We start from the raw sequence: 25302 nt of genomic DNA on the forward strand, positions 1-25302 counted from the left end.
CCAATTTGTCTTTTTTTTTTTAATGTATTGTAGTGAATTTTGAACCATTATAGAAGTTGGCATGGATTTTTAAAAAAATAAATTTATTTATTTATTATTTTTTGGCTGCATTGGGTCTTTGTTGTTGCATGCGGCTTTCTCTAGTTGCAGCGAGCAGGGGCTACTCTTCATTGCGGTGCGCGGGCTTCTCATTGCGGTGGCTTCTCTTGTTGTGGAGCTCAGGCTCTAGGCGCACGGGCTTCAGTGGTTGTGGTACGTGGACTCATAGTTGTGGCTCGTGGGCTCTAGAGCGCAGGCTTAGTAGCTGTGGTGCATGGGCTTAGTTGCTCCGCGGCATGTGGGATTTTCCGGGACCAGGGCTGGAACCCGTGTCCCCTGCATTGGCAGGTGGATTCTTAACCACTGAGCCACCAGGGAAGCCCCATTTTGGATTTTTAAATGTAATCATATCAATCCTTTTCTTTATGATTTTTGACTTCTGTGTCCTTTTGAAAAGCCTCTACTGCTCCAAACACCACAACTCCTATTGTTAGTACCATGTACTAGTACTAGCTACTCGGGTTATGAGCTTTAGAGTGTATACATTATGGCCCAGAGAAAGCACGTCACATACAAAGAACGGCTGGTGAGAGAGGAGAGTAGAAACAGCAGGAAGTGGAGGTGGACGGACCCTGGTTCTCTTTCCGGCTCTGTGCCTGTGAGCTAAGCTGTGTGCTTTGGTGCAAGGGCTTTTGTGTCCCTGGGCCTGTTTCCTCACCTATAGAAGGGCCTCACCATGGCCATCATAGCTCCCAGGCAAGTTTAGATGCTGAAACAAGAAGAAACATGAGGGACCATTTTCAACTCGAAGCCCTGGTGATAGAGCTGGGGAAACAGAGGCCCCTGGAGTGAATTAGCCCAAATGACTGTTCCCAGCCCAGTGCCCCCTCCTCTGGCCACCATCAGAGCCTCTCCAGTGGCATGGCTTTCAGATTCAGGGGCATCCTGGAGGGTGGAACTTGGCTTCCTTGCTTCCCATGGCCTCCCAGATTGCTGGGGCAGAGGAGTGGCCAGGGAAGGGTGGAGAAGACTGTCTTCTTCCATCTCTCCCCTCAGGAGAACCAATTTAAGTCCCTTCCCAATCGACCATTAACTCCTTCACTGCTGGTGCAATCTTTCTACTCCCTCCCACCTTGTCCCCTCCCTCCAGCACACATATCCCCAAATGCCCTGAGTGATGGGCAGTCACAAGTCCCTCAGGACATCTGCTGGCTAATCCTGGCTTATTGAGGGCAAGGCAGGCTGTCTGGAGGGTAAGACATTGGAATTAGCAATTTCTGAGCCTTCCCACATGCCAGGCCCCAGTGGAGCAGCTGAGAGAGCTGTGCTTTGGAATCATAACCCTGCCCTGCCAGTACCATCTGAGTGGCCTTGGGCGGTGGTAAACCAGCCAAACCTCTGCCTAGAAATACTGCCCACTGATTTCTGCACCCTAGCAGTGCTGTATGAGTTAACAGGGAGTAAACCAGTGGTGTGTAAGTATCCAGCCCTGCTCCTGGCCTGCAGGAGGTGTCTTCGGGGGAATTGAATTCCCTTCCTCGGGCTCATGTCACCCCTACAGATGGGTTTGTAGGACCTCACACTTAGTTTCATCATCACCCACAGTTCACTCCCCCACATGTAACCAAGCTTGTACATTTTCTGTTCCCTGAAGTCTCCAACGTAGGCCTGGGAAGGGTGGGGCGTGGAGAGGACATCAGTCCTGATGCAGGCACATGTCTGAGGGAAGCCTGCAGATTCCCATCCAGACATAGGCAGGAAAGAGGGGAAGGCAGAAAAGTTGGCCCACTGTCCCCCATCGAGGCCTCCTACTTGGCCCCTGGGCTCCCTGGCCCTGGCCCCAGCCTGCCCAGCGGACACATGCCTGCAGGCCTCACCAGGAGGCGCCAGCCCGGCAGCTGGCCTCATGCCCAAAGGTGAAGCATGAGCAGTTCTTGCCAAACTCCCTGCAAGCTTTATTTCCCGGATAGTTGTCCCAGAGGGGAGGCACAGAGGACAAAGAGGTTGCAGAGGATGCAGAGGACGTAGATGAGGCACCACTCATGGCCTGGTCTGCCAAATGCCTGGCTGGACTTGGGGCTGCCAGGGAGTCACTGAGAGCCTTTGGGCAACTGCCATGCTGCTAGGCCCTCACTTCTGGGGCCCTAGGGAGCTCATCACAGCAATCAGGGGGCTGGAGCTACCATCTTAGGCAGTTCCTAGGAATCTGGGAGTGGGAGGGACATTCGTTACCTCTCCTGACCTCACTGCAAGAACCTCAGGCCAGTTATTAGGAAGGCTGAATTACAAACCGTTCCAGATATCCCCATTGACCCGGTGGGAAAATTAAGGCTCAGAGAGGTCACCTAGAGAGTTGGGGGCATAGCTGGGCTGAAACCTAGGTCTCTCGACCCCTAGGCTGCTAGTCTTGCTCCTATATCACCAAACCAGATCAAACCTGCTGGGAAGTGAGTGGGTTACGGGGTGTGCAGTGAGGGTGGGACACTGATCTATGAGGGTAGGGGGTGGCTTTGTGGCTGCTTCTCCTTCTTTCCCCCTCCACCTGGCAGGTTTTCCTTCTGAGTACTGACCTCCCTCCCCCTCCTCCCGCCCTGGCCTGGCAGAGGAATAGGGGAGGAGGGGGCAGCTTTCAACACCTCTGCAGATGGTGATGGCTTCTGCTGAGTCCTGGGTTGGGGGAGGGGCTCCTCCGCCAGAGGAAGGGAAAGAGAGTCTCTGTAGGGCTGGCACTTCTGGGGCTGGGGAGGGGGGTGATGTTCTCGCTTCCTAATTAGTCATCTTGTTGGGCAAGGACCACAGCCAGGAAGGTCTTTCTGAGAAAGAGTCAGACGTGCTAGAAGTGAAGGAACAAGCCAGAGATGGACATGTAGGGAAGAGCAGTCCAAGCAGAAGTGTCAGCCAGGGCAAAGGCTGGGAGGCAATAGCCAGCTTGGTGGTTGTGAGAAACCACTAGAAGGCCAGTGTGGCTGGAGTGAGTGGGCAAGGGGCCCAGGGATGAGACGAGGTCAGTTTCCTGGACCAGTGTGTATAGTCCTAACGGGCCACAGTGGGGCTCTGTGTGAAACAAGGAGCTACTGCAGGATTTTGAGCAGAGGAGTGATGTGGTCTGGTTGAAATTTGTAGAAGATCACTCTGGCTGTTCTGTGAGATGGGGCAGTGCAGAGGGAGGGCTGGAACAAACAGAAACGAGAGAGCAATGAGGAGGCAAGTGCAGGAACTCCATGTCTTGAACCCAAGTGGAGATGGTGAGAAGAGGTCAGATTCTAGAGATGGTGTGAAGGTAGAGCTGGCAGGAGATGCTGATAGATTGGAGTAGCGCAGGGAACTGCATGAAATAATAGCCATAAAAAGCTCTTCCCTTTGCCTCGGCCCGGAGGCTTCCCAGAGTCAGAAGCAAATGTGCCCGGGACCCCAAGGCTCAAAGGGGGAGAAGTGTATGGGGAACCTGGACCCTCACAGAGGAAGCAGGGCAAGTTTCAGACGGTCTGGTTTAAGCACTCATCGTTCCATTGGGGAAACCGATTCTCAGAGCACAACTGGCTTTGGGTCCCGCCATGGGGAGAGGTAGAGCTGGTTTAAAGCCAGCCCTCCAGACACTCAGTGCTCATCAGGACGGAGTCAGGGGACCCAGCCTGCTGGGGCTGCCACCAACACAAAGCCTGCCTCGGACCAGGCCCTCCTCTTCTCTGGGCCTCTGTCTCACATCGTTCTCTATGGTCTCCGTGGACTCCTCCCGCTCTGAGGACTCCACCACCCCTGCCACAGCCTGCCCTGAAATGCAGGACTGACATGCCAAGCTTCCCAGATAAGAGGGTCAGCCCCCAGTGACGCCCTCCCCCAGGGCCCCAACTCCAACATGAAGACGTCCACTGCTTCTCTCCCAGGGCCAGGAGGGCCTCTCACATCAGCTGGTGCTGATTAATCAGAGGGAGGGACAGAAGGTGGGGGGGTGGCCTACTGCCAGATGAGGCTTAATCTGGGTCAACTGTGTCAACCCCCGGGACTGGGAATGAGAGCCAGGCAGCCAGTGCCGAGGGAGGACAGGACACCTCAACCGCAGCAGCCCCATGTCCATACCCCGACTCTGCTACCCTCCCTGGATTCCCCACTGCCTCCAGAGTCAAACTGAGCCTGCCCTGGGCCTTGGTAAGCTCCCTCCCTTTCCCACTTTGCACTGCCTTGGCTCAGGGTTCTGCTTTCCAGCGTGTGAATCCACAAGATGCTGTTGAGCTCCTGCACATATGTCTGCTTGGGGCAAGCAGCCTAGGAGGCCCCGAGTACAGGCAGGTACCTCTCCCTCCTTCCTGGTCCGCAGGGTTTTCTGGGTAGATGATGGATGAGGCATCTGGGAAAGACACATTCATTCATCCCTATTTAATGCTTTGGGTGACTCCATGGATGTGGAGAGGCTTTGTAAACTATAAAGCGCTGTGCACAGGGGGGACCTGAAGTGACAGCTGGCCTGGGGTGAGGCTGCAGGAGCAAAGAGGGCCAATTGCTAGAACCTCAAAAGTAGGGCAGGATTTAGAAATTACAGGCAAGGATACCAGCAAAAGCAAAGGCTTAGAGGTGGGACTGGACTTGAAAAGTGAAGTGGCCTGTCTCATTCTGCAGGACGTGATAGATCCAGGACTGGAGGAAGCAAGATGGAGACAGAGATGTGGAGTGCAGGACAGAGGTAGGGAGAAAACGGGGTGAAAGGTGACTGCCCCTGTAGTTCCAGACTGGCTGTGGGGCTGACAGAGGGAAACAGCCACTTGGAGGGGAACCGACAGGGGGCTAGAGTTATAGGGAGGCAGTAAAGGGAGGTGACCACACTGGAAGAGGCGCTCAGCCTTGGCTTTCCCCACAGGTCACCAAGGGCCCAGAGGAGCCCACGAATACCTCCCAGAATGTGGACTCTGTCATCAGCCACCTGTCTCCCTCTGATAAGGAGGTCATCACAGTCACTCTCCATGGGGCCACCAACCTTCCTGCCTCCAAGGATGGCTCTGAGCCATGGCCCTATGTGGTAGTATAAGTAGCTGGCTGAGAGTGAGGGCAGGGGATGGTGTCCAAGCTGGAGCAGAAACCAGGGTATGGATATTTGGGATATGAGCACCCAAAGGGCTGGGGAAGGAGGGAAGAGCCACTCCGTGATCCCACAACCAGCTGACCAGTGTTTGGCCACAAATCGACCTCAGTGGGGCAGGGCCCCTGGATGCAGAGGCCTGGGCTGGACTCAGTGGGAGGTGATGGTCAAAGGAAGGAGAAGGCCTAAGGGCTGCTCTCCCAGCCTCTGAGTGCCCCATCTTACCATGCCCAGTCCTGGGGTAGGATCCTCAAAACCATCCTCCTCCTTGGCCCCCACCACTTCTCCGGTCATTTCTATTACAGGTGCTTCCCTATTTCCTTCTGATCCTTTAATGCATGCTCCCCTCCAACCAGCCGGAGTCAGGGTACACACTTCTCACAGGCCGGTATCTGACCGAGGCCTGCCATGCCATGTCCACTTCCCACTTCATGGGCCTCACTTCTCCTGGAAGGGTATCAGGGGTGACAGTCTCCATCCAGCCAAGCTTCTATATGGATGTTGGACATCTACTCAGTCTTGATTATAATGCCCCGTGCAGTAATCCCCTCCCATGAGCTTGCCATCCCTTAGCCCCTTCTGTAGACACTGGGAGCCACTGGGGCCTCCCCACCAAGCTACCTACCCCTCCCCTCCTCTACCAATACCAGCAGCATTCAGTGCCTGCCTACAGGCTTTGCCCACATTTTCTTTTGGGGAGTGCCTGCACCAACATCTGCCAAAATCCACTTCCAAAGCCTTGCTTGTGAGCCTCCTCCTCCAGGCTCCCGTCCAAGTTGAGCTCTCCCTCCTTTGGAGATGGACAGCAGTGGCAACACTGGTCTGACGTACTTTATATAAATGAAGTTATGTGCTGCTCCTCTGTCCCCTAAACTGGGGCTCCCACGGACAGATCCCATGTCTCCCTCTCCATTTCCCCAACAATATGCCCGGTATAGGCCTGAGCACACTTAGGGGTCAAGGAGCACTGAGGCAAACACCCCAGGTTACTATGACAACAACCCCTCCCCAACACACACACACAGTGAAAGTGGGATAGATGAGGTGCTGGAGCCCAACAGGTGAAACGCTTGTCTCGAAAGCCCCATTTCCCCTGCCCAGCTCCTCGGCCCTCCCCTCCCCCGACTCCATTTCCGTGGTGAAGAAGGACAGGTGGCTGAGAGCAGCCTTGGCAGGGAGCTCGCCTTCTCCCCTCAGCTATTTCCATAAACCAATTATCGCCGATCATCTCGGGAGATTGAGGCCCCGCCTATCACCAATCCAGCTTGGGCGGTGGGGCGGGGAGTTGGGCGGCCCGTGGCTCCTCGACAGAGCCACCGCGACCTGCGCCATCACCCGGTTGCCATGGGAACGCGCAGCGGGAGCCAAGCCGCGGAGCCTGGGTGAGGGGTGTGGAGGGGTTGGTGGGGCGGGGGAGGGCATCGCTGCACCCATCTCCACCAAGAGAGAGGGGGCAGGGAGCAGGGCCTAGGCGAGCCGGCAGCCTGCGTTCCAGGGCTCCGGGCGGCTGAGCTGCCACCAGCCGAGGAGGTGCTAATGAGATGCAAATGAAAGCAGAAGGGAGGGCTTCTGAGAAAGAAGGCCCAGCTGTCAGGACCTGAAAAGGGCTTTCAGTGCGAGCCCCCAGCCCGAGGCAGGAACCCCAGAGGGAGGACTGAGACCCTCAGAAGCCCTAACCCCTGCAAAGGATATGATATCCGCCCCTCCACCATGTCTGATTCCAAATACACAGTAACAAAGCATGTAATAGGCAGAAGCAAATCCACCAAAGTTTTCATTTTTCTCACAATGAATAATGCTCAAAATATATATTATATACTATATATATATTAAATACTATTAAATCATATTACATAATATATATTGAATATATATATATAATTTTATAGTCTTTCAAAGCATTTTTTTCTTATCTTTTTGTTGCCTGTGTTTTGGTGCCCTCAGCTCCATCTCCTGGCTTAGTCTCCTACTTTCTTCCATCCCATTTGTCTCACCTCAGACTGGGAATGGGGTCCTGGAGGTTCTTGTCTCTGCCTAGGTCCCTCCTCCTCTCTGGGGTGTTGCATCCTCAGCAGGCAGGCCCATTGTGGGGCCCCAAGGTGGGGGAGGGTTGAAGCACGGGCCTGAGAGTGCCCCAAAGCCACTTACTCCACCCATTAGTGAGGAGCAGAATAGGGTTCAGGTCCAAGATGAGGCCTCCCTAGTTTGGGGTGTAGCCACTTCCCTCCACCATGCAGGCTCTAGCCTTGAGACAATCTAGTAATAGGGTGTGTCCTCCAGTGGTGACTATGACAGACCAACAGGTCCACTTGGCTCATCTTGTGGTTGGTACTGCCTCTTTCCAACTAAGCCATTGACTTGCTTCCAACCTGACCCCACTTCTCCACTGAAATAGCTGTCTCTGTAGTCACCAGAGATCATCATGCCTAGCTCTCCTTCCAATGGGTATCTCATCTTTTGCGTTCTCTCAGTGGCATTAACCCCTCATGACCACTGATTGTGTTGGCAGCCCTTGCTTTTCTTGGTTTCCAAGATGCCCTACTCTTATATTCTTCTATGTGTACCTTTCAACACTTCTACCTGGAATTAAATGTTGGCCTGTCCCAGGTTTCAACCCTAGGTCTCTCTTATTTCTCTATACTCTCTCTTCGTGTGAGCTCATCTGCATCCTGGCATCAGTAATCATTCTTTTGCCCCCATCCAATCCATTGCCAAGTCGTGTCAGTTCCTCTCCAATCTTGAATTTATCCACTTCTCTCTGCCAGCTCCACCACCTTGGGTTACTGCACTGTTCTGCTCTTGGTACATCTAATATTGCCCCTCTTCAGACCCCCTTCAAAAGCAGGTTACCATTAATACTGTGGTGCCATAGTACCAGAGGAACCCATTCTTTGAACCCTTCACATTGCTCTCAGGGTAAAGAGGATTCTAGGCCCAGTATGGTTGGGTCTTTGTCAGCCCCTCCAGCTCCCCAGCAGCATGACCCCACCCCCCTCTCTCTGCTCCAGCCACACCCGATGGACAAACATCTCTCAATGCTCTGAACAGACCCTCTTCCCTCCCACCCCCGGCCTTTGCACTCTCCCTCCCCTAGAACATTCTCTCTTCCCCTCCCCTCTTCGGATCTCAGCTCAGTCATCACCTCCTCAAGGAAGCCCTCCCGACCTCCCAGATCAGGCCAAATCCTCCCCCATTACATGCCTCCGTGGGACTGTGTACTTCTCCAGTGTTGCAGCTGCAGTTTCACGTGTTTTATGTGCTTTGATGCGATTCTTGGCTTATTCTTCATCAGTGCCTCATCCCATTGTGCCCCGCTGGTTCCACGAGCAACCACCAGGTCTGTTTCCTTGACCATCCTATTCCTACTTGCAACACAGACTCTGAAACATAGGAAGTTCTCAATTAATAATTGTTGAATGAATGAATAAACAGATGAATGAATGAATCTGGTCATGTTTTGAGCATGCTCTGTGAGTTTGGGAAAGTTACTTTACCTTTCAATGCTGAATACCTCACCTGGGAACCTGTCCCAATGGGCTGAAGAGATGATGGAGCCAGACCACCATCTGGGAGATTCTGACAGGTCTAAAGTATCACACAGGGAGAGTGGATATCCTTAGTAAGAGTCACAGAGGGCACGTGAGACCTAGCAGAAGAAACCATAGGTCAGTGGAGAGAAGCCAGAATGGAATCAGGAAAACCCAGAGTCTGGCCCACAGCTCCTGCTTCCCTGTGTGACCTCGGGGGAGTCACTGCCCGTCTCTGAGTCTTGGCCTTCCCATGGCCAGGATATAAGGCTTGGCCTCCACACTGTCCCAGGCTTGCCGGGCTGATTTGTGCTCTGGCCTGGGAAAAGGATTCAATTCCTTAGAGGCAACAAGAGCCCCAGTTGTACGGCCCAACAGATTCCACACCCAGGTCTGCGGGGTCAGCGGCCAGGCCCAGGGTCTCCCCCGAGTGGTCTGGCCCTGGCTCAAGGCTCTGAGTCCTGAGAAGTGCCCGGCACCTGCCTCTCAGCTTGGCACAGAGAGACCTGTCAGAGCCCAGCAGGGATCAGGAAGGCAGTGGCCCTGACAGGTGGGGAGTACCCCAGCAGGCAAAGTGTGGAAAAGGGGCCAGCCAGGAGATGGCCTGTGGGGTTCTGACCCTTGGCCAAAGGCTGGATGGCTGGGCTGCCAGTTGGCAGCTGTTTCTCTGACGGCCTGCTGCCCAGAGCTAATGAGCAGGGACAGAGCAAGTACTGGGAGGGGAAGGGCTGCTTCCTTTCTTGGATAAGCCTGAGAGCCCTGACCCTCGCCCCAAACTGAGCCTGACCCTGGTGACTAACTGAAGAAGATATTGAAAGTAGGGCAGTTTCGTCAGAAGTCCTAGTAAGAAAGGAAGGTTAAAGAAGGTTATATTTTTCAAGTGTCTACCAGATACCTGTCAAATGTGCTAGGTGTGTGTGTGTGTGTGTGTGTGTGTGTGTATGTGTGTGTGTGTGTGATATTTAATCATCACTCCGTCCCATGAACTAGGTAACATTGTCCTCATTTTATACATGAGGTTACTAGGCTCAGAGCATTTTTGTGACCTGCCCAAAGTAACAGAACTAGTGGGTAACCAATCCAGGATCCAGGATTCCAAAATCCAAAAGCTCTTTCCACCTCACTCTCTGCCTTGATCTTCACATAGCTGTTGCCCTTGGAAGGGGATGTTGGCATCAGGGTCCTAACCCAGCCTTGCAGAGAAGATCCAGTGACCAGTCTGAAGACCCCTCCTGGGACCTGCCTGCTCACACTTTCCCTTGTTTGGCTGTGGGCCTTGGCCAAGGGCCCCAGAGGGCAGGAATTTGGGCGAAGTAGGTGGAGGTCTGGTATGAACCACAGGTGACCTGGGAGATTGTCTCAGCAGCCAGAGGGTTGGACTTGCAAAAATAACAATAACACTCACAGTGACAGGGGTCATGGGACAGCACCAGGAGTAAAAAGCAGCCCTCATTTGCTGGTCGAGTCCCACACTGAGCTCACTCAGAGCTTGGGTCTCCAGGCACTCTGGCTCTAATAAAGCAGCCCTGGGAGGCAGGTTGCATTAGCTCCACGTGATAGCCAAGGAGGCCAAGGCCCAGAGCAGTGAAGGGTCTTGACGACGACCACATGGCTGGCCAGTGGGAGTGGAGCAGATGAAGATGACTGTATCCATCTGACAACTGGCCACTTGCTCTGGCAGAGGCCAAGCCTCCTTCCTTCCCAGCAGGATTCCTGTGAGAGAAGTCACGTGGTAGAGAAGGCCCTGAGAATCCTGGGTCTTATCTTCCATGCAGGGCCTCCTGCCTACGGCGTGGCCTGACCTACCTGCACCTGTTCCAAATGACGTCAGTCCCTTGAGGCTCAGAGCCTCAGAATTTTTGTTCAGTGAGAACATCCCCATGTCCCAGGGCTATAAACACAGCTGTCATCAGTGCTTAAAAGGAGGCTGGCCCGAGACCCCCAGCCACACTGAAGCCACAGGATTCTTTCCAGATGTTCCCCCATCACCTCTGCCAAGGGCTCCTGAGGTCTTCGCATGCCGAAACATTTATTCAAACCCCCAAAGCCTGAGCTCTCCCCCAGGACTGCTGGAATCCTGGAGGAGCAGCCCAAAAGGACAATGCTTACCGAAAGAAGCAAGTATTAGTGGGGAGATTTCAGTAAATGAGACAAGCCAGTGGGGGCCTTCCTGGTGTCCTCATTGTATCAGACATAGGCTGTCTGGTCTGCTTATTTCTGAGCCTGGACAAAGCTGCTGCTGATGGGGTTCCTCCTCCCTCCCAGGACACCATGAGCAGCCAGGAGGCTTGGTGCCCCCTCCAGGCTCGGTCTGGCTTCGCTCTGCCCTTGCCTGGCCCCTACGGGCTTCAGGGTCACATGCCTCGTAGTCTAGCATCTGTCGAAGAAGGAGGGAGGCCACTGGCCAGGGAGCCAGGGTTCGGGTTCCAATTCAGCTCTTTCTGCCCTTGTACTCTCCCCATATCTGTCTATTCCCATCCCTACACACACGATGAGATTCCACCAGAAGGCATGGCCAGGGATGGCACGGTCAGTGCCTTCAAGGCCCAAGCCAGTTAATAAACACTGAAGTCAGCCGGGTGTATGATGCAGGAGAGAGCTGAATCCACTGGCAAACTTGAGGGCACTGGCTCATTGAGAGCAGCCCCCAGGCACCCCCGCTGATTTCTGCCAAGGAGGGAGGAATTCAGGCTTGGGTTGTCGGTGCTCTTAATTTTTCAAGAGAAGCCAGAAATCCAGATTGTTATGTGAAATCAACCACTTTTAACCGGCAGAACAAACACCTCTGCTCAGCTGGATCTGAGTCTCACCTCCTTGTCTTCCCCTCCTGAACCCTCAGCCTGCTCAGACTCAACCTCCACAGCCGGCCTCACCGACTGTCCTCCTCTCCCAGGGCCCAGATACTTCCCCACGGCTGCTCATCATTTATACGAGTCTGAGAGGCATCCCCCTTCTTGAAGCCCCTCCTTTCTTTGCTTCCAGCACACTCCCATCCTGATCCCCCTTCTCTCTCCACCCACTCCTCTGTGGGGTCCTTTCTCCCTGTGCCCTGTGAACGCCCATGCTCCAGCTCAGTCCTTGACTCTCCCCTGCATCTCTACTCTCCTGAGAGATCTCCCTCACCCCAGGCTACCCACCCCAACCCCTATTCCGAAGGCTCCAGAATGTCTCGATCCAGCTCAGGCCTTTCTCTTAAGCTCTAGCCCCTGGACCCACCGGTGAGTGTACACTCCACCCCAGACTCAGCCTTCCCCAAACTGGCCTTCTCGTCCATCCAGAAACCTGTGAGTTACAGAGAGCGATTATTGGGAGGAGCTGAGCTCAGAGATTTTTAAAGGATGAGCCTGCACAGTCAGTAGGCAGTACAGCCAGGACGCAGACCCACAGCCCATGAGCCTGAGCACGAATCCAGTCTGTCTGGCCCGGGAATGCTCCGAAGGCTGAGCGGTTTTATCTCTGGGGAGGGCAGGCTGTGGCCTCCTCCTTCCCTGCTCTCACAAAGGTAGAGGCAGGGCTTCCCTGGTGGCGCAGTGGTTGAGAATCCGCCTGCCGAGGCAGGGGACACGGGTTCGTGCCCCGGTCAGGGAGGATCCCACATGCCGCGGAGCGGCTGGGCCCGTGAGCCATGGCCGCTGAGCCTGCACGTCCGGAGCCTGTGCTCCGCAACGGGAGAGGCCACAACAGACAGAGGTGCGGCTCGCCCTGAGTGAGGGGAGGGAGTGGTGGTCCCCCATCAGCCCCTCTTCCTCCCCCGTCTCTCATTTTCTGACTTCCCAGGCAGCCCCAGGGCCCGTGGGGAGTGCCGTGTGCATGCTGAGGTGTTCTGTGGATGTTCAAAAGCAGGGCCTGGGGGGTGGGGGGCAGACCATGACTACAGCTGCGGGCAATCAGGATGGTCAGTGTTGCCAGGAGGACCAGACCCAGGATCCAGCCACAGGGCCCCAGACAGGGACAGAGAGTCCAGGACCCAGGCTGGACCAAGGGTCTCAAGGCCCCAAGGCCCCAGAATCTCAAGGGACCCCAGTCCCCACAGCTGGGCTCTGCTTCCCTCCTTTTGAGGACATGCGTTTGGACTAGAATTTAGGATCTGAACCTTCCTCCCAGCCCAAGAGCTGCTTCCAGGGCGGTAACTGATGAGCTGCCACCGTTTAAAGCAGGGTCCCAGCAGTCTGGACTGGGGGCTGGCCTAACAGAGCTGGAGAGGAGGGACTACCTCTGTCTCCACGTGGTTTTCCAAGGGTCTGTCACCCCTCCCTTCACTCAACAAACACTTGCTGGGTCCCACTGTGCCCAGCCTGGGAGCTGGAAACAGCTACAGCAGTGACAAGGCGAATCCCTGTCCTCTAGGAGCTCACAGTCTAGTGGGAGGAGGGGAGTGGCGGCAGACACTACTCGCTTGTCCTGTGCCCACAGTTTCCCAAGGCAGAAGGCAGCTGAGCAGGTTCCAGGCCCCAGAACTTGGGTACCAGGACCCCTCAGGGAGGCTGTCTCTTGGAAGGGGGCAGGAGGTAGGGCTCTGCGTCTTAAGTCATTCTTCTGAGGTTGGGAAGTTCACCTATATGTCTGCCCACATTCCTCCTGCTCTAAAGCTGCATCCATGAGAAAGGGGATACTCAGAAGAGGGGATATTCAGAGTGACCTATCAAGAAGAATTCCAAGTCATGGTGGATCTCACAGGGCTGTCCCACCCAGGGCTGTCCCTTGTCAAGGGGACTGTCATTCCATCCCCTAGGGCTATGGTGTTGACTGACAGCTGGACCCTCTCTCCTCCGCCTAAGAAGATGGCCCCCAGGTCCCCCCACCAAGCTAGGCCACGGGATAGGCCACAGCTAGATATTCCAAAGGCTGGCAGATGGCACAGGCAGGGCCCTTCTTGGCCCCGTACCATCTCTTGCCTCAACGGAGAAAAAAAGGGCTCTCTGGAAAACAAGGAAATTCTCCCCTGGAGAGGATAAAGGATGTGACAGTGTCTGACAGACTGGGGCTTGAGTCTGACTTTGGACCAGTCACAAAGCTCTGTGGGCTCTGGTTTTCCCCTGGACCATATGGAAAGACTATCCTTGCCCTGCTGCCCTTCTGAGATGCCATGCGGAGGGGTGCCTGTTGACCAGAAGGGGCTCCCCTGAGAACAGCAGGACTATTTCAGATGATGTGTGGGTAGAGATGTGGGGAGCGTTCTGGGTTTTACAGAATGATTTTTCCCTTTGCCAGAGTGCTCATCTCAGAGTTCCTTGGAATGTGCCATTTCTGATTTCTAGAGCAGTCCCCACTCCCTGCAGGAAAGTGCAGGGGAGGAGCCATGCCCATGTGTTTGCGAGATGGCTGGCCTCCGGTTTACACCCCCGTTACACCTCAATTCTCGAAATTGAGGACCACCTGTAGTGGTGTAGCACCATCAACAATTAGTGATGGTTCATTAGAGTCCAATTAATAAATGAAACCCAGGATGAGAGCCCATCACTTTGCTGAGAATAGCAGCCCCGCTCATGCCTTTAAGTGGCAGCCTCCCAAGAGCTCAAAACCCACAAGGACCAGATGCACTGGGGGCTGGGGAGAGGCAATCATGGAGTGGGGGGTGCCATGGATGGGCTGTAGTCTGGTGAAGTGGGAGAGGCGAGAGAAGGGAGCTTCAGAACAGACACTCCTTGCCTCAGATCTCAGCTCCTCCTTCATGGAGCCTCAGGCAGCATCTTCTTGCCCAGCTATGCCCAGCTATCCTCTGGCCTTGTGGTGGCCAGGGGTTTTCCCTCCTGCCTGTCTGGCCTCAGAGGATGACGCATTTGGGTGTGGAGAGAAGGGGCTGGGGAGGGAATGAGGTAAGGGAGGACCACAAGCCTCTCTTTCCTCTCTGACTACTCCAACCCATGCTCCCCACCCACTGACCCTAGATGGGCCAGCCAGCCCCTCCCCAGAGCTGCCCATGAGCTCATGGCCCCTCTGAGCCTCAGGCTCTATCCTCCGATTGGGAAGGTCCTCCTTTCCATTTATTCAAACCCTGCTTCCTCCAGGAAACATTCCTTCCCTAGTCCAGCCCAGGCAGGGTCAGCAACACAAGAATCCAGCCTTTGACCAGCCCGTTCAGATGACCACCTCTGCAGAGGCCAACTCTCCCATCTTGTCCCTGTTGCACAAGGCTGGGCCTCTGGGGGAGGAGGAGGTCATGGCGTTTTTCTGTGCCTTCCAGGGATAGAGGTAGGCCTGTGACCTGGGAGTCTGGATGCCTCTTAGACTTCCGGAGATTGAGGGAGGCTGGCCTTCCTGACTCAGAGACCTGCATGGAGGGTCCAGGTAGAACGGAATTGCCCTGCCTCCTCAGGACAGGATAAGGCCCAATCATGACACACCAGCATCTGGCCAGCAGGAATCTTTTTTTTTTTTTTTTTTAACATCTTTATTGGAGTACCATTGCTTTACAATGGTGTGTTAGTTTCTGATTTATAACAAAGTGAATCAGCTATACATATACATATATCCCCATATCTCTTCCCTCTTGCGTCTCCCTATCTCCCACCCTCCCTATCCCACCCCTCTAGGTGGTCACAAAGCACCAAGCTGAACTCCCTGTGCTAGGCCTGCAGGAATCTTAATCTGAACCTGTTCCCCCACCTCCCTCTAAGTCTCCCTGGGAGAGAGCAGCAGGGCTGTGGAGGACAGGTCCAAAGGTCACAAGACCTCTTGTTCTGCCACCCATCCACCTAAAGGTTCTGCCCTCCGTCATATCCTTCTCCATCTACCCAGCAACCTCTTTCCCAAGGGCTTCTGGGAATATCCCTCTGGTCTTTCAGGATTCAGGAGCCTGCCCAGCCAGGACCCCAGCAGCCAGAACAGACCCAAATTGGGGCACTCCCCTTTCCCATGATCTCCCAGGGGCTGCCCTGGGGTTGGCACTCAGGACAAGACAGGTGGCCTGCATCCTTCCAAAGCCCTGCCCAGGAGGAGGCCAGATTTGACAGTTGTTCGTGCTCTGATGCTTTGAGGAATGTGGAAGACCAAAAGGACAGGCAGAGCAGGAGGTGGGCTTAGAGACCGTGGAGGCAGCTTGAGGGCTGGTAGACTGGGGACTGTGTACAGAGATCGGGTACAGCGTGGCATGCAAACCTCTCTGGGGCAGCATCCTGTGCCTGTGTATGTCTGCACACATCCATGCATGCACATATGCGCTTGTAATGGGGGAGGGGAAAGAGAGGAGTGAGGGGAGACTTCCTGGACACAGGGACAGTGGCACACAGGTTCCACCCGTGAGGTGTGCGCCCTAGAGGGCATTCAGAGGACAGTGGAGGGTGGGGAGTACCTCAGGAACTTTCCCTCTTTCTCCATCAACATCCTGTGCGTTTCCACGGCTCACCTCCACTCACAGCTGCAGCCCCTGGGAACCAGACAACATGTTCCCCTTAGTTCTGACCTCGCAGAGGGAAAGCCGAGTCCTTCTCCCCTCCCACTCACAGCTGTGCTTGGACCTGGCTGGAGTTTGTCAAACATACATACATCCTTCCAGTGCCCTGAGGGGTGGGCTGGGTTGAAGCGGGGGTTGCATTTCCTGCACCTGTGGACCCAGGACTACCGCACTGTGCCTCTGAGTCCAACCCCTGCTCCATCCTGGGGTGGCTGCCCTGCTCCCTTATGGCTGGAATAAGTCTGAGCCTCAGGACAGCAGGCAGCACCTGGCAGCTCCTCACGGGCCCCTGCTAGAGCCAGGCCAGGGCTTTAGGGACAGGGAGGGAGGATCTCAGACTTGCGGGCGGCTCTGTGGAGGCAGGTCCCAGAGAGGCCCCCTGGGCTCTGAGACTGCACTGGGAGACCCGAGCTCCATCAGAGGTCTGGGGGACCCTAGAACTCAGCTTCTCTTGTGCCAGCAGAGGGCATAGAATAGGGGCTGAGAGCGTGTGAGCTGCTCCCCTTCTCCAACTCTGTGAGGAATCAGAGGCCCCTCTAGCTCTAGTTTCTAGAATAGCATCAAGGCCCAGAGGAGTCAGCTGTGCCAGGAAAAGCCATTACTCTGACAGCCTCCCTCCACCTGCTAAAAGCCTCCCTCTTTCCCCTGGGGCCTCACCCCTCCAGAGTTATTTCTTCTCTGCTCACCTAGCTCTGTCCGACCTCTGTGGTGTGTGTTGAGGGAAGTGCTTGCTTAACTCTTTCTATGCCTGAACAGAGTCAGCACCAGCAGGCTCCCTTAGCCTTGTGCATTGCCCTTCCCCGTCTCTTTCCACCTGGAATTCCTCCTGCCAGATGCCCAGGGGAGGGGACAAGGGGCTGAAGACATCAGGAGAGTGGAAGACAGGCTGGCAAGTTGGGGTCATGGGTTCCAACCTGAATTGTTTCACTGCAATGCTGCGACTTAAGTCCATCGCTCACCCCTGATTCTGTCCTCTCCTTGCACCGGGAAGGCCCCAGGGATGCAAATACCACGTGCCCTGCAGGGGCAAGCTTGCTGTAAGGGTGTAGAAGGTCTGACATCCTCCTGACATGCGTCATTGCAAGACTCACCGCTTAGTGCTTCTGCCTTTCCACTGCTCTCTGCCCTCTGTCCTCTGTGGAGCCCAGTTCCTGCTTCCCAGAGGAAGGGAGGTGTGGAGAATGAACAGAGCAGGTGGAATGGGAGCTGGTGGGAGGCTGCTGAGAGCTCTGAGGCCTCTGACCTCGGGGGGGCGGCTGTCAGAGGGGGAAGCAGAGCAGAGTGGCAGGTAGAGGGGTCCAGGTCACTCCCCTCAGTTAGCAGAGGTCACAGAGCCGGGAGGAAGGGGCCTGAGGAGCCTTGTGGGCAGGCTGGGCTCCACCACCCGCCAGCCTCACTGCCTTGTTCTCTCCAGCCTGGCAGCCTCCTGCACAGCCCTGGGCCAGAGGGACCCGCTTTGCAGGCATGGGGAGGTGACGGCTGTGTCTGGGTGGGCACCGAGTCTGGCGGGCTCCATCGCTCCGGCTCTCTGGGCAACACACCCCTTCTCACCTCTACTCTCCCGCAGTGCATCCCTTTCCCCTTCAGGCTGCCCTCATTCAGGTGGCTTTGGACACACCCAGGTTGTTTTGTATCACAAATGAGGGAATAACATGAATGGGGGCCTTCTGTGTGCCAGAGCTTAACATGCTTTCTCCCTGTCCTTATAACCAACCCTCGGAGGGAGGTACTACTTACAGCAGAGAAAACTGAGGCTCAGAGGGAGGAGGGGACCTGGCCAGAAGAGAACTGTAGGCTGGAAACCAGTCAGTGTGACTCCAAAGCCTGTACTCTTTCTGTGTATTCTTAGCTGTGACTTACCTTGATCACAGCAGCCAGAGACCTCCAGTTGCAGACCCAGAGTTGGGGATCAAGATAGGGAGACACCGGACCTGGGGCAATTAAAATTATTATTATTATTACTACTACTACGATTATTTTTATTAACACTCTCATGGTATCTAACAATGTCTCAGGTACTTCACACATATTAATTCATTTCATGCCCACAACAACCCTGCATTAGTGTCCCCATTTCACAGATGAAGGAAGTAAAGCACAGTAAGGTTATGAACCTTGCCCAAAGTCACACAGCTACTTAAGAGTTAGAGCTGGGATTTGGAACCCAAGTGGTCTAACTCCAGGGACCCCTTTGTCATCATCACCATGTCATACTGCCTCTCAGTTGAAGCAGAGGGGAATCCTTAGTTGACCACTGGAGCTTGGATACAGGACTCCCACAAGAATGGGTGTCCACAGGAGTAGGGCTGTAATGATTAGAAGGAAAGATCCAGGCCACTGTGTCACTTAAGTCAAGAGGAGAGAGGGAGCAGTGAGGACCAAGGGGTCCCAGATGGCTTCCTGGAAGAGAGGAACAGGCTGGGCTGGGAAGGATCAAGGCTGGGGCTGCTAACGCATGGGGCACATTGGCTCTGAGCTTCTGGGCCAACTCACCTGCCCCACACTCTCTTTGGGGGCATCTGAGGGTGGGGGTCAAGGGCTGGTGTGGACGCCATTTCTGCTTCCCGCCCTGGGGTACCATTTGTGCACGATGCTTCTCCCTCCCGAGTGTGTGGTGTGGCTCCCCCTGCCAAGGCTCTCTGAGATGAGTCCTCACCCATGATTGCTGCAGTTAATGTAGCAGCACCGCTTACAGCCCTGATATAATAACCTCCTCAACAGAAGAAGTATTAACTCTCTCACTGAACTGTTTGATGGCTCAGGATCTCAGGGACACATTCCAGATACCTGTGGGATGTGCTGGGATGCAGAAGGCCCAAGCTCCCACCTCTCCTGGGACAGCCTGACCCTGCAGGACCTTGAGGGCTTGCAGGCCTGAAACCCCTCACCAGCCCCTGCCCTGCCCCATGCCCAGCTCCAAGTGCCCTGCCCGGGGCCCTGCACACAGGGCCGCAGAAGGCTGCTGCAGAAGACAGTGGTGCATGTGTACCCACATTGAAAAGGTTCAGAGCTGGTTAGCTGGGCCAGAAGCTTGGGGAGATGAAAGTTAAAGGAGAGATCAGCCAGGTGGGCACTGCACAGCTGCCCTGCCCAGAGGTCTCCTCCCACCAAACAGAACCTCGAGAAGAGGATCAGGATGGGGAATCTGTGTACTCAGGCGCCTGCTGGGAGGCCCTGACCTGGCAGGGGGCAGGAAGTCAGACAGTCTAGGTGTCTACCTCCTCTTCCACCCCCACCCTCATCCTCTGGTGCCTTGGTCACCCGGGCAGGCAGGGCAGCCGAGGAGAGAGGCCTGGCATTCCCTGGGCCTGGGATGACATGAGTGTCTCTGCCTGAGAGGGAGTACTTCATGCCCCGTCTACTCTTTGCTCAGATTTATGGACGGTGGAGTCTGAGAGGGGGGAACAACAGGCAGGGCACCCTCCCTCTGACTCAACCTGCCCCACCCCTCCCCAGGAAAACCACATCTGAGGAAGCGAAGAACCAAGAGTTCCAAGGCAGTCACATCTGTGCCCTCGGAGCCCGGCAAAGCCCCCATCTGGGGGGACACAGTCAAAGTGGAGATCCAAGCTAAGGATGCGGGGCATGAAGATGAAGCGGTGAGGGGGCAGGTGGGTCTTAGGAGGGGTGCAGGGCAGAACCAGCCTCCCTCTCAATGCAGATGGAAGCCACCTGAACGTCTCCTTGGGCTCAGTTAAAAGCACTTTAAAGGAAAAAAATCATAATGCTGTCACGCCTCATCTCCCCAGCCTGCTCGAAAAATGAGTTGTTCCACATAAATGAATTTTCCAGACGATGAAAGCTCATCTATTTTACGATCATTGTTATTATTTTCATGGTTGTTATTACCACCGTTTCCCACTGAAATGGCACATTACAGCTTCCTGGCACATCCCCATGCATTGCTCATTGGATCACCCCTCCCAAGCGGAGCAATGCTGCTCCCATTGCCTAGATGAGAACACTGAGGTTCAGGGAACTTATATCACAGGCTCAACTCAAGTAATCAGTAAGTGGGGGAACCTAGGATCAGCATTCCACCCTCTCAGTATAGCTCCTGAGCTCTAGCTGCTTCCCTAGAATGGCTTCATATCCTGCCTAGTCCTCCCCGGGAACTGCCCACTGTCAGACAGTAGTGTGTCTGTGCTTCCAAAGTCGGGGGTTGCTGTCATAGAAACTGCCTAATAGTTCTCACTCCTCCACCCCCAGAAGGCTTTCCAGTCCCTGTGTTTTTGGCAAATTCTGACACTGCAGGCAATTTAAGGTACCAGTGTACACACATATGTGTGCACACTTGTGTTTTCCACACTGGGGGCCCACGTGATTTCCACTCTCAGGTGAGAACTCAAGCCGGGCACACAGGAATATTGGCTGGTTGATGACAGGACAGCTGTGGGTACCGGCATCAGGCACTGTCAGCATAGACTCGCAGGTGCCTGTGATGTCTCTGGTCGTATCTAGTCAGAAGAGCCTCAGGCTCTCATCTTGCAAGTGACATACCTCAGATGACGTGCTTTACCTCTGCCCTTGAAAATCTTGCCAGGGACTTAGAGCTCTCTGTCTACCTCACAAAGAGCAGAAAGCCAGCTGCTAAAGACGGTGGAAAAGGAGAGAGAAAAGGGGTGAAGAGGAGCATCAGTAAAAGGAGAAGAAGCTAGTTCTAGGTCAAGCCCGAGGATTTTCTTCTGCCTGTAAAGGGATAGGTGGAGCTGTTGAGAAAATGTGGAAAAGGAGGAGAAATTGACCTAGGATCTCATGCAAATGCTCGTGTGTGCCTGTGTGTAAATGCCTACACGCTGGTTCATGTGCATGTGTTATGTGTGCACCTAGATTTACCTGGGAGCTGATATGTGCCTGTTGGTACCTAAGTGTGTGTTGTTTGTGTGTGTGTGTGTGTATACATCTATGCGACTGACAGGAAGTTAGGGGCTGTGATGAGTGGACCAGGGCTGTGATCCTGTCCTGGGCTCTACACATCTGGGGTGATTACAGGAAAGGGCATGATGAGTCAGTGACCTTGGGGCCCATCTGTGTAGCAGAGAGGGAAGCAGGACTCACTGCAGGAAGGACAGGAGGGTGGGGAGGCCTCATGGGCAAGCAGAGAATATTGGCAGGAGGCTCTTTGCAGACTGAAGTCGCTGGATGCTTGTTGGAACCGGTTGCTGTGGTGATGTCTGCGGTGGAGGGTGGGGGAGATGGGGTCCTGACCAAGAGGTGGGGGAAGGGCAGGAGGTAGCTCGAGGAAGTGTTAATGAAAAGCAAAGGGGAGTTGCAGGCCCTGTGTCAGGGCTGAAGCAGGCTGGCGGCAGAGATGGCTTGTTGGCCGCACAAAGGGAGCTGTAGGAGGCCGGAGGGGCACAATGCCCAGAGGAGAAGCTGATGAAGCGTGTTTGTAGCATGGAGACAGGAACAGGGAGGAATGGCTGTCCACTCCCTCCAATTACAGCTCATCTGTGTGGCTGCCCACACAGAGCTGCAGAGACGGGAGCAGGGGGAAAAATGCAGGGCACTCACCCCTTGTTTGGCCTCAGCAAATTCCAACTGAATTTGGGGACTCAGGGCCCATGGGTAGTGGCCATGAGAGGCTTCAGCCTCCACAGCTACTGTTGTAGCTTTGGCTGGGAGCACTGGAATCCCCCAGCTGAGTTTTTTCAATCTGCTCAGGGCTGGGTAAGCGTATGGAGCACTACAGATGTTTAACGAGCAGGAAAATGGTGACAGCTACGAGGAGCGTTTGCTTAGAATTGTATAGGTTGAAAAACATATTCGCCTCCCTACAGCAATTATTAGGAGAGGGACAGAGTTTTTCTTCTTTAAAGTATTAACATTTTGCAGAGCAGGAACATGAAGCTCAGAGAGGTTAAATGACTGGCTACAGGTCACAAAGCAAGTTGGTGTGTTAGTACTAGAAACCAGGTCTGCTGACTTCACACCTCTTGCCTTACTCTGCCTTTTTTTTTTTTTTAATATATCACTTACTTTGCTCATATTTCTATTTTATTTTATTTTATTATTCTTTGGCCATGCGGCGTATGAGATCTTATTTCCCCTACCGGGGATCAAACCTGCACCCTCTGCAGTGGAAGTGCAGAGTCTTAACCCCTGGACCACCAGGGAAGTCCCTTACTCTAGTTTCTTCAAGACAGCCTCAAGTCCTTTTGGTGACCATTTTCCCCTCTTTCCTTTGAACATGAATCCCATGTGGCCTGCCTTTGAGGGACTTTGGCAAGTGTCTTTCCCTCTCTGTGCATCCCGGGTAGCTGTGGGGAGGAAGAAGAAAGGAAGAGTAATCAGCAAAGCTGTCAACTTCCTCCTCCACCCCCTCATCCAAATGACCCACCCAGCTCCAAGTGACCCAGCAGCACTGTGCTCCCAGTGAGCCTGCAGAGCGGCAGCTGTCCCTGGTGCTGAAACGTCCTTGTCTCAAGAAGCGAGGCAGAGGGCAAGGAGCTACCCAAAGAAACTCTAGAAACAATCAATGCTGGAGAGGGTGTGGAGAAAAGGGAACACTCTTGCACTGCTGGTGGAAATGTAAACTGATACAGCCACTATGGAGAAAAGTATGGAGGTTCCTTAAAAAACTACAAATAGAACTACCGTACGACCCCGCAATCCCACTACTGGGCATATACCCTGAGAAAACCATAATTCAAAAAGAGTCATGTACCAAAATGTTCATTGCAGCTCTATTTACAATAGCCAGAACATGGAAGCAACCTAAGTGTCCATCAACAGATGAATGGATAAAGAAGATGTGACACATATATACAATGGAATATTACTCAGCCATAAAAAGAAATGAAACTGAGTTATTTGTAATGAGGTGGATAGACCTGGAGTCTGTCATACAGAGTGAAGTAAGTCAGAAGAAGAAAAACAAATATTGTATGCTAACACACATATATATAGAACCTAAGAAAAAAATGTCATGAAGAGATTAGTGGTAGGACGGGAATAAAACACAGACCTACTAGAGCATAGACTTGAGGATATGGGGAGGGGGAAGGGTAAGCTGTGACGAAGTGAGAGGGTGGCATGGACGTATATACACTACCAAATGTAAATTAGATAGCTAGTGGGAAGCAGCCGCATAGCACAGGGAGATCACCTCTGTGCTTTGTGACCACCTAGAGGGGTGGGATAGGGAGGGTGATGCAAGAGGGAAGAGATGGGAACATATGTATATGTATAATTGATTCACTTTGTTGTAAAGCAGAAACTAACACACCATTGTAAAACAGTTATACTCCAATAAAGATGATAAAAAAAAAAGTCTCCCTCGGGTACGCCCGTCCACCCCGCTCCTCCCTTTCCCATTCTTCTATAGATCTCTCTTTTATCTCCCTCCCTCCTCCATCCACCTCTTCATTCGCTCCTTCCCCGTCTCCTATTCTTCATTAAATCATAGACTTCCAGAGTGGGAAGATGACTCCAAGGTCACTAAATCCAGCCTCTCATATCAGCCATTTACTAGCTGTGTGATGCTGATCAAGTTATATAACTTCGGGCTTCCCTGGTGGCGCAGTGGTTGAGAATCCTGCCTGGCAATGCAGGGGACACGGGTTCGTGCCCCGGTCCGGGAAGATCCCACATGCCGTGGAGCGGCTGGGCCCGTGAGCCATGGCCCCTGAGCCTGTGCGTCCGGAGCCTGTGCTCCGCAACGGGAGAGGCCACAACAGTGAGAGGCCCACGTACCACCAAAAAAAAAAAAAAAAAAGTTATATAACCTCTCTGAGCTCCAGTGTCCACATTAGAAAACAGAAATGGTGATTCCCACTTGAGGGATTGTGGGAATTTGTTGGAATAATGGCTCAGGCATGCCCGTCCCCATGCCTGGCAATCAGTAGGTGCTCACTAAGTAAGACCACCATGATTATTTCCAGGTCATTGGTATTTTCCTCAGAGTTCATCCCGAAGTTCATGCATTTGATGGCAAAATGTAGTCTCTTTGGAAGGAGTTTCCAAAGTGGTGCATCATTCTTAGTGTTTAGACCAGTTTTCATTTACTTGGAGTTGACTTTTATTGATATTTGCATTGAAAGACTCCTTGAGCAGATCACCTTTCCTTACTGAGCCTCAGTTTCCCCCTCTACAGCATATGGGAGATAAGCCTTCCCCTTCCTGCCTGAGGAGTTAGTGAGAGTGTCTGTGACCAGAGGAAGGGGCCTTATTCCTGGGAAGGGGTCCTATTCCTGCTTATGTGTGTGTCTCTGTGTCTGCACATGTGTCTGTTGCTAAGGGGACTGGGGTCAGTTCTGTGTGTGTTCATCTCTGGGCTGGGAGTTTCTGGAACAGGAGAGAATTGCATCTTTCAGTCCTAACAGCACCTAGCAAGGAGCCTTGCCCTGTGCAGGGGCTCAAACTATGCTTGTGAAGTTGTATGCATCTGTGTGTTCCACACATGTGCGTGCATGTTGATTCTTCAGTGTGGGCCCTGCTCCCCTGCTCACCTCTCACTGTCTCACCTCACTGGGAGGGACGGGGGTCAGATAAGCCCTGCCATGACCCTGTGTTCATCTTTTCTCTCTCCAGATGTGATCCTCAAGGTGGTGGACAATAAAAAGAAAGAGGAGCTGTTGTCCTAGCAAATCCCCATCAAGTACCTGCATGCCTTCCACCCCTACCATTTTGAGCTGGTGAAAGTGAGTCAGAGCCCTGGGCTCTGAGCCCATCTGGGCCTGGGACAGGTAGGGGGAGAGCAGGTGGGAACCACCTTGATGCCCCTAGCTGTTCCTTCAGAGCAACCCTGGGCATCCCATGCCCACCCAGAAGTATGACAGTTCTTGGCCCATGTGGGGGCTCAGGAAAAATAGCTCCTGGAAGAGAGACAGGAATGATGTCCATAAGAATTTGGAATTCTTCAAGTTCATCTCCATAAAACAGCCCAATAAGCATAGAACATCTACCACATTAAATGAAAACACCAATTAAAGCTGTATTCTCATTTCATACATGTTTAAAGAGTGGAAATGTACCTAAATATCAAAGAAATACAGTGTTTACAGAGCACCTACTAAGTTCCAGGTTCTGGGCTGGACGCCACACACACCAACTCTAATCCTCAACGTGAATCACATTTTACATACATAGAACTGGGACCCCGAGAGCAGAATCCTCTCATCCTGGGTTACAAAGCAAGTGCATGGCAGAGTCAAGTGTGAGCCTAGGTCACACTGTCTCCCAAGCCAGTTCTTTCTGTGCTGTCTCCTCACACTGCATTGACAGGAAGAAGGCCCAGGAGAGTTGGGGTGTGTGGGAAATAAAGTGTTCTC

The 25302-nt window shown here is 53.6% G+C and overlaps 1 protein-coding gene across 1 annotated transcript in view; it reads left to right on the forward strand.

Annotated features, from left to right (window-relative positions):
* CCDC33 (coiled-coil domain containing 33) overlaps positions 1–25302 on the forward strand; it is a 118701-nt gene that overhangs the window by 19710 nt on the left and 73689 nt on the right. The window contains 4 exon segments of the mRNA XM_059057551.1: positions 4900–5047; positions 10773–10795; positions 19503–19645; positions 24563–24672. Coding sequence (XP_058913534.1) covers positions 4900–5047; positions 10773–10795; positions 19503–19645; positions 24563–24672 — 424 coding nt within the window.

Source organism: Kogia breviceps, chromosome 3 (genome assembly GCF_026419965.1).
Source record: "Kogia breviceps isolate mKogBre1 chromosome 3, mKogBre1 haplotype 1, whole genome shotgun sequence".
Classification (NCBI taxonomy): domain Eukaryota; kingdom Metazoa; phylum Chordata; class Mammalia; order Artiodactyla; family Physeteridae; genus Kogia; species Kogia breviceps.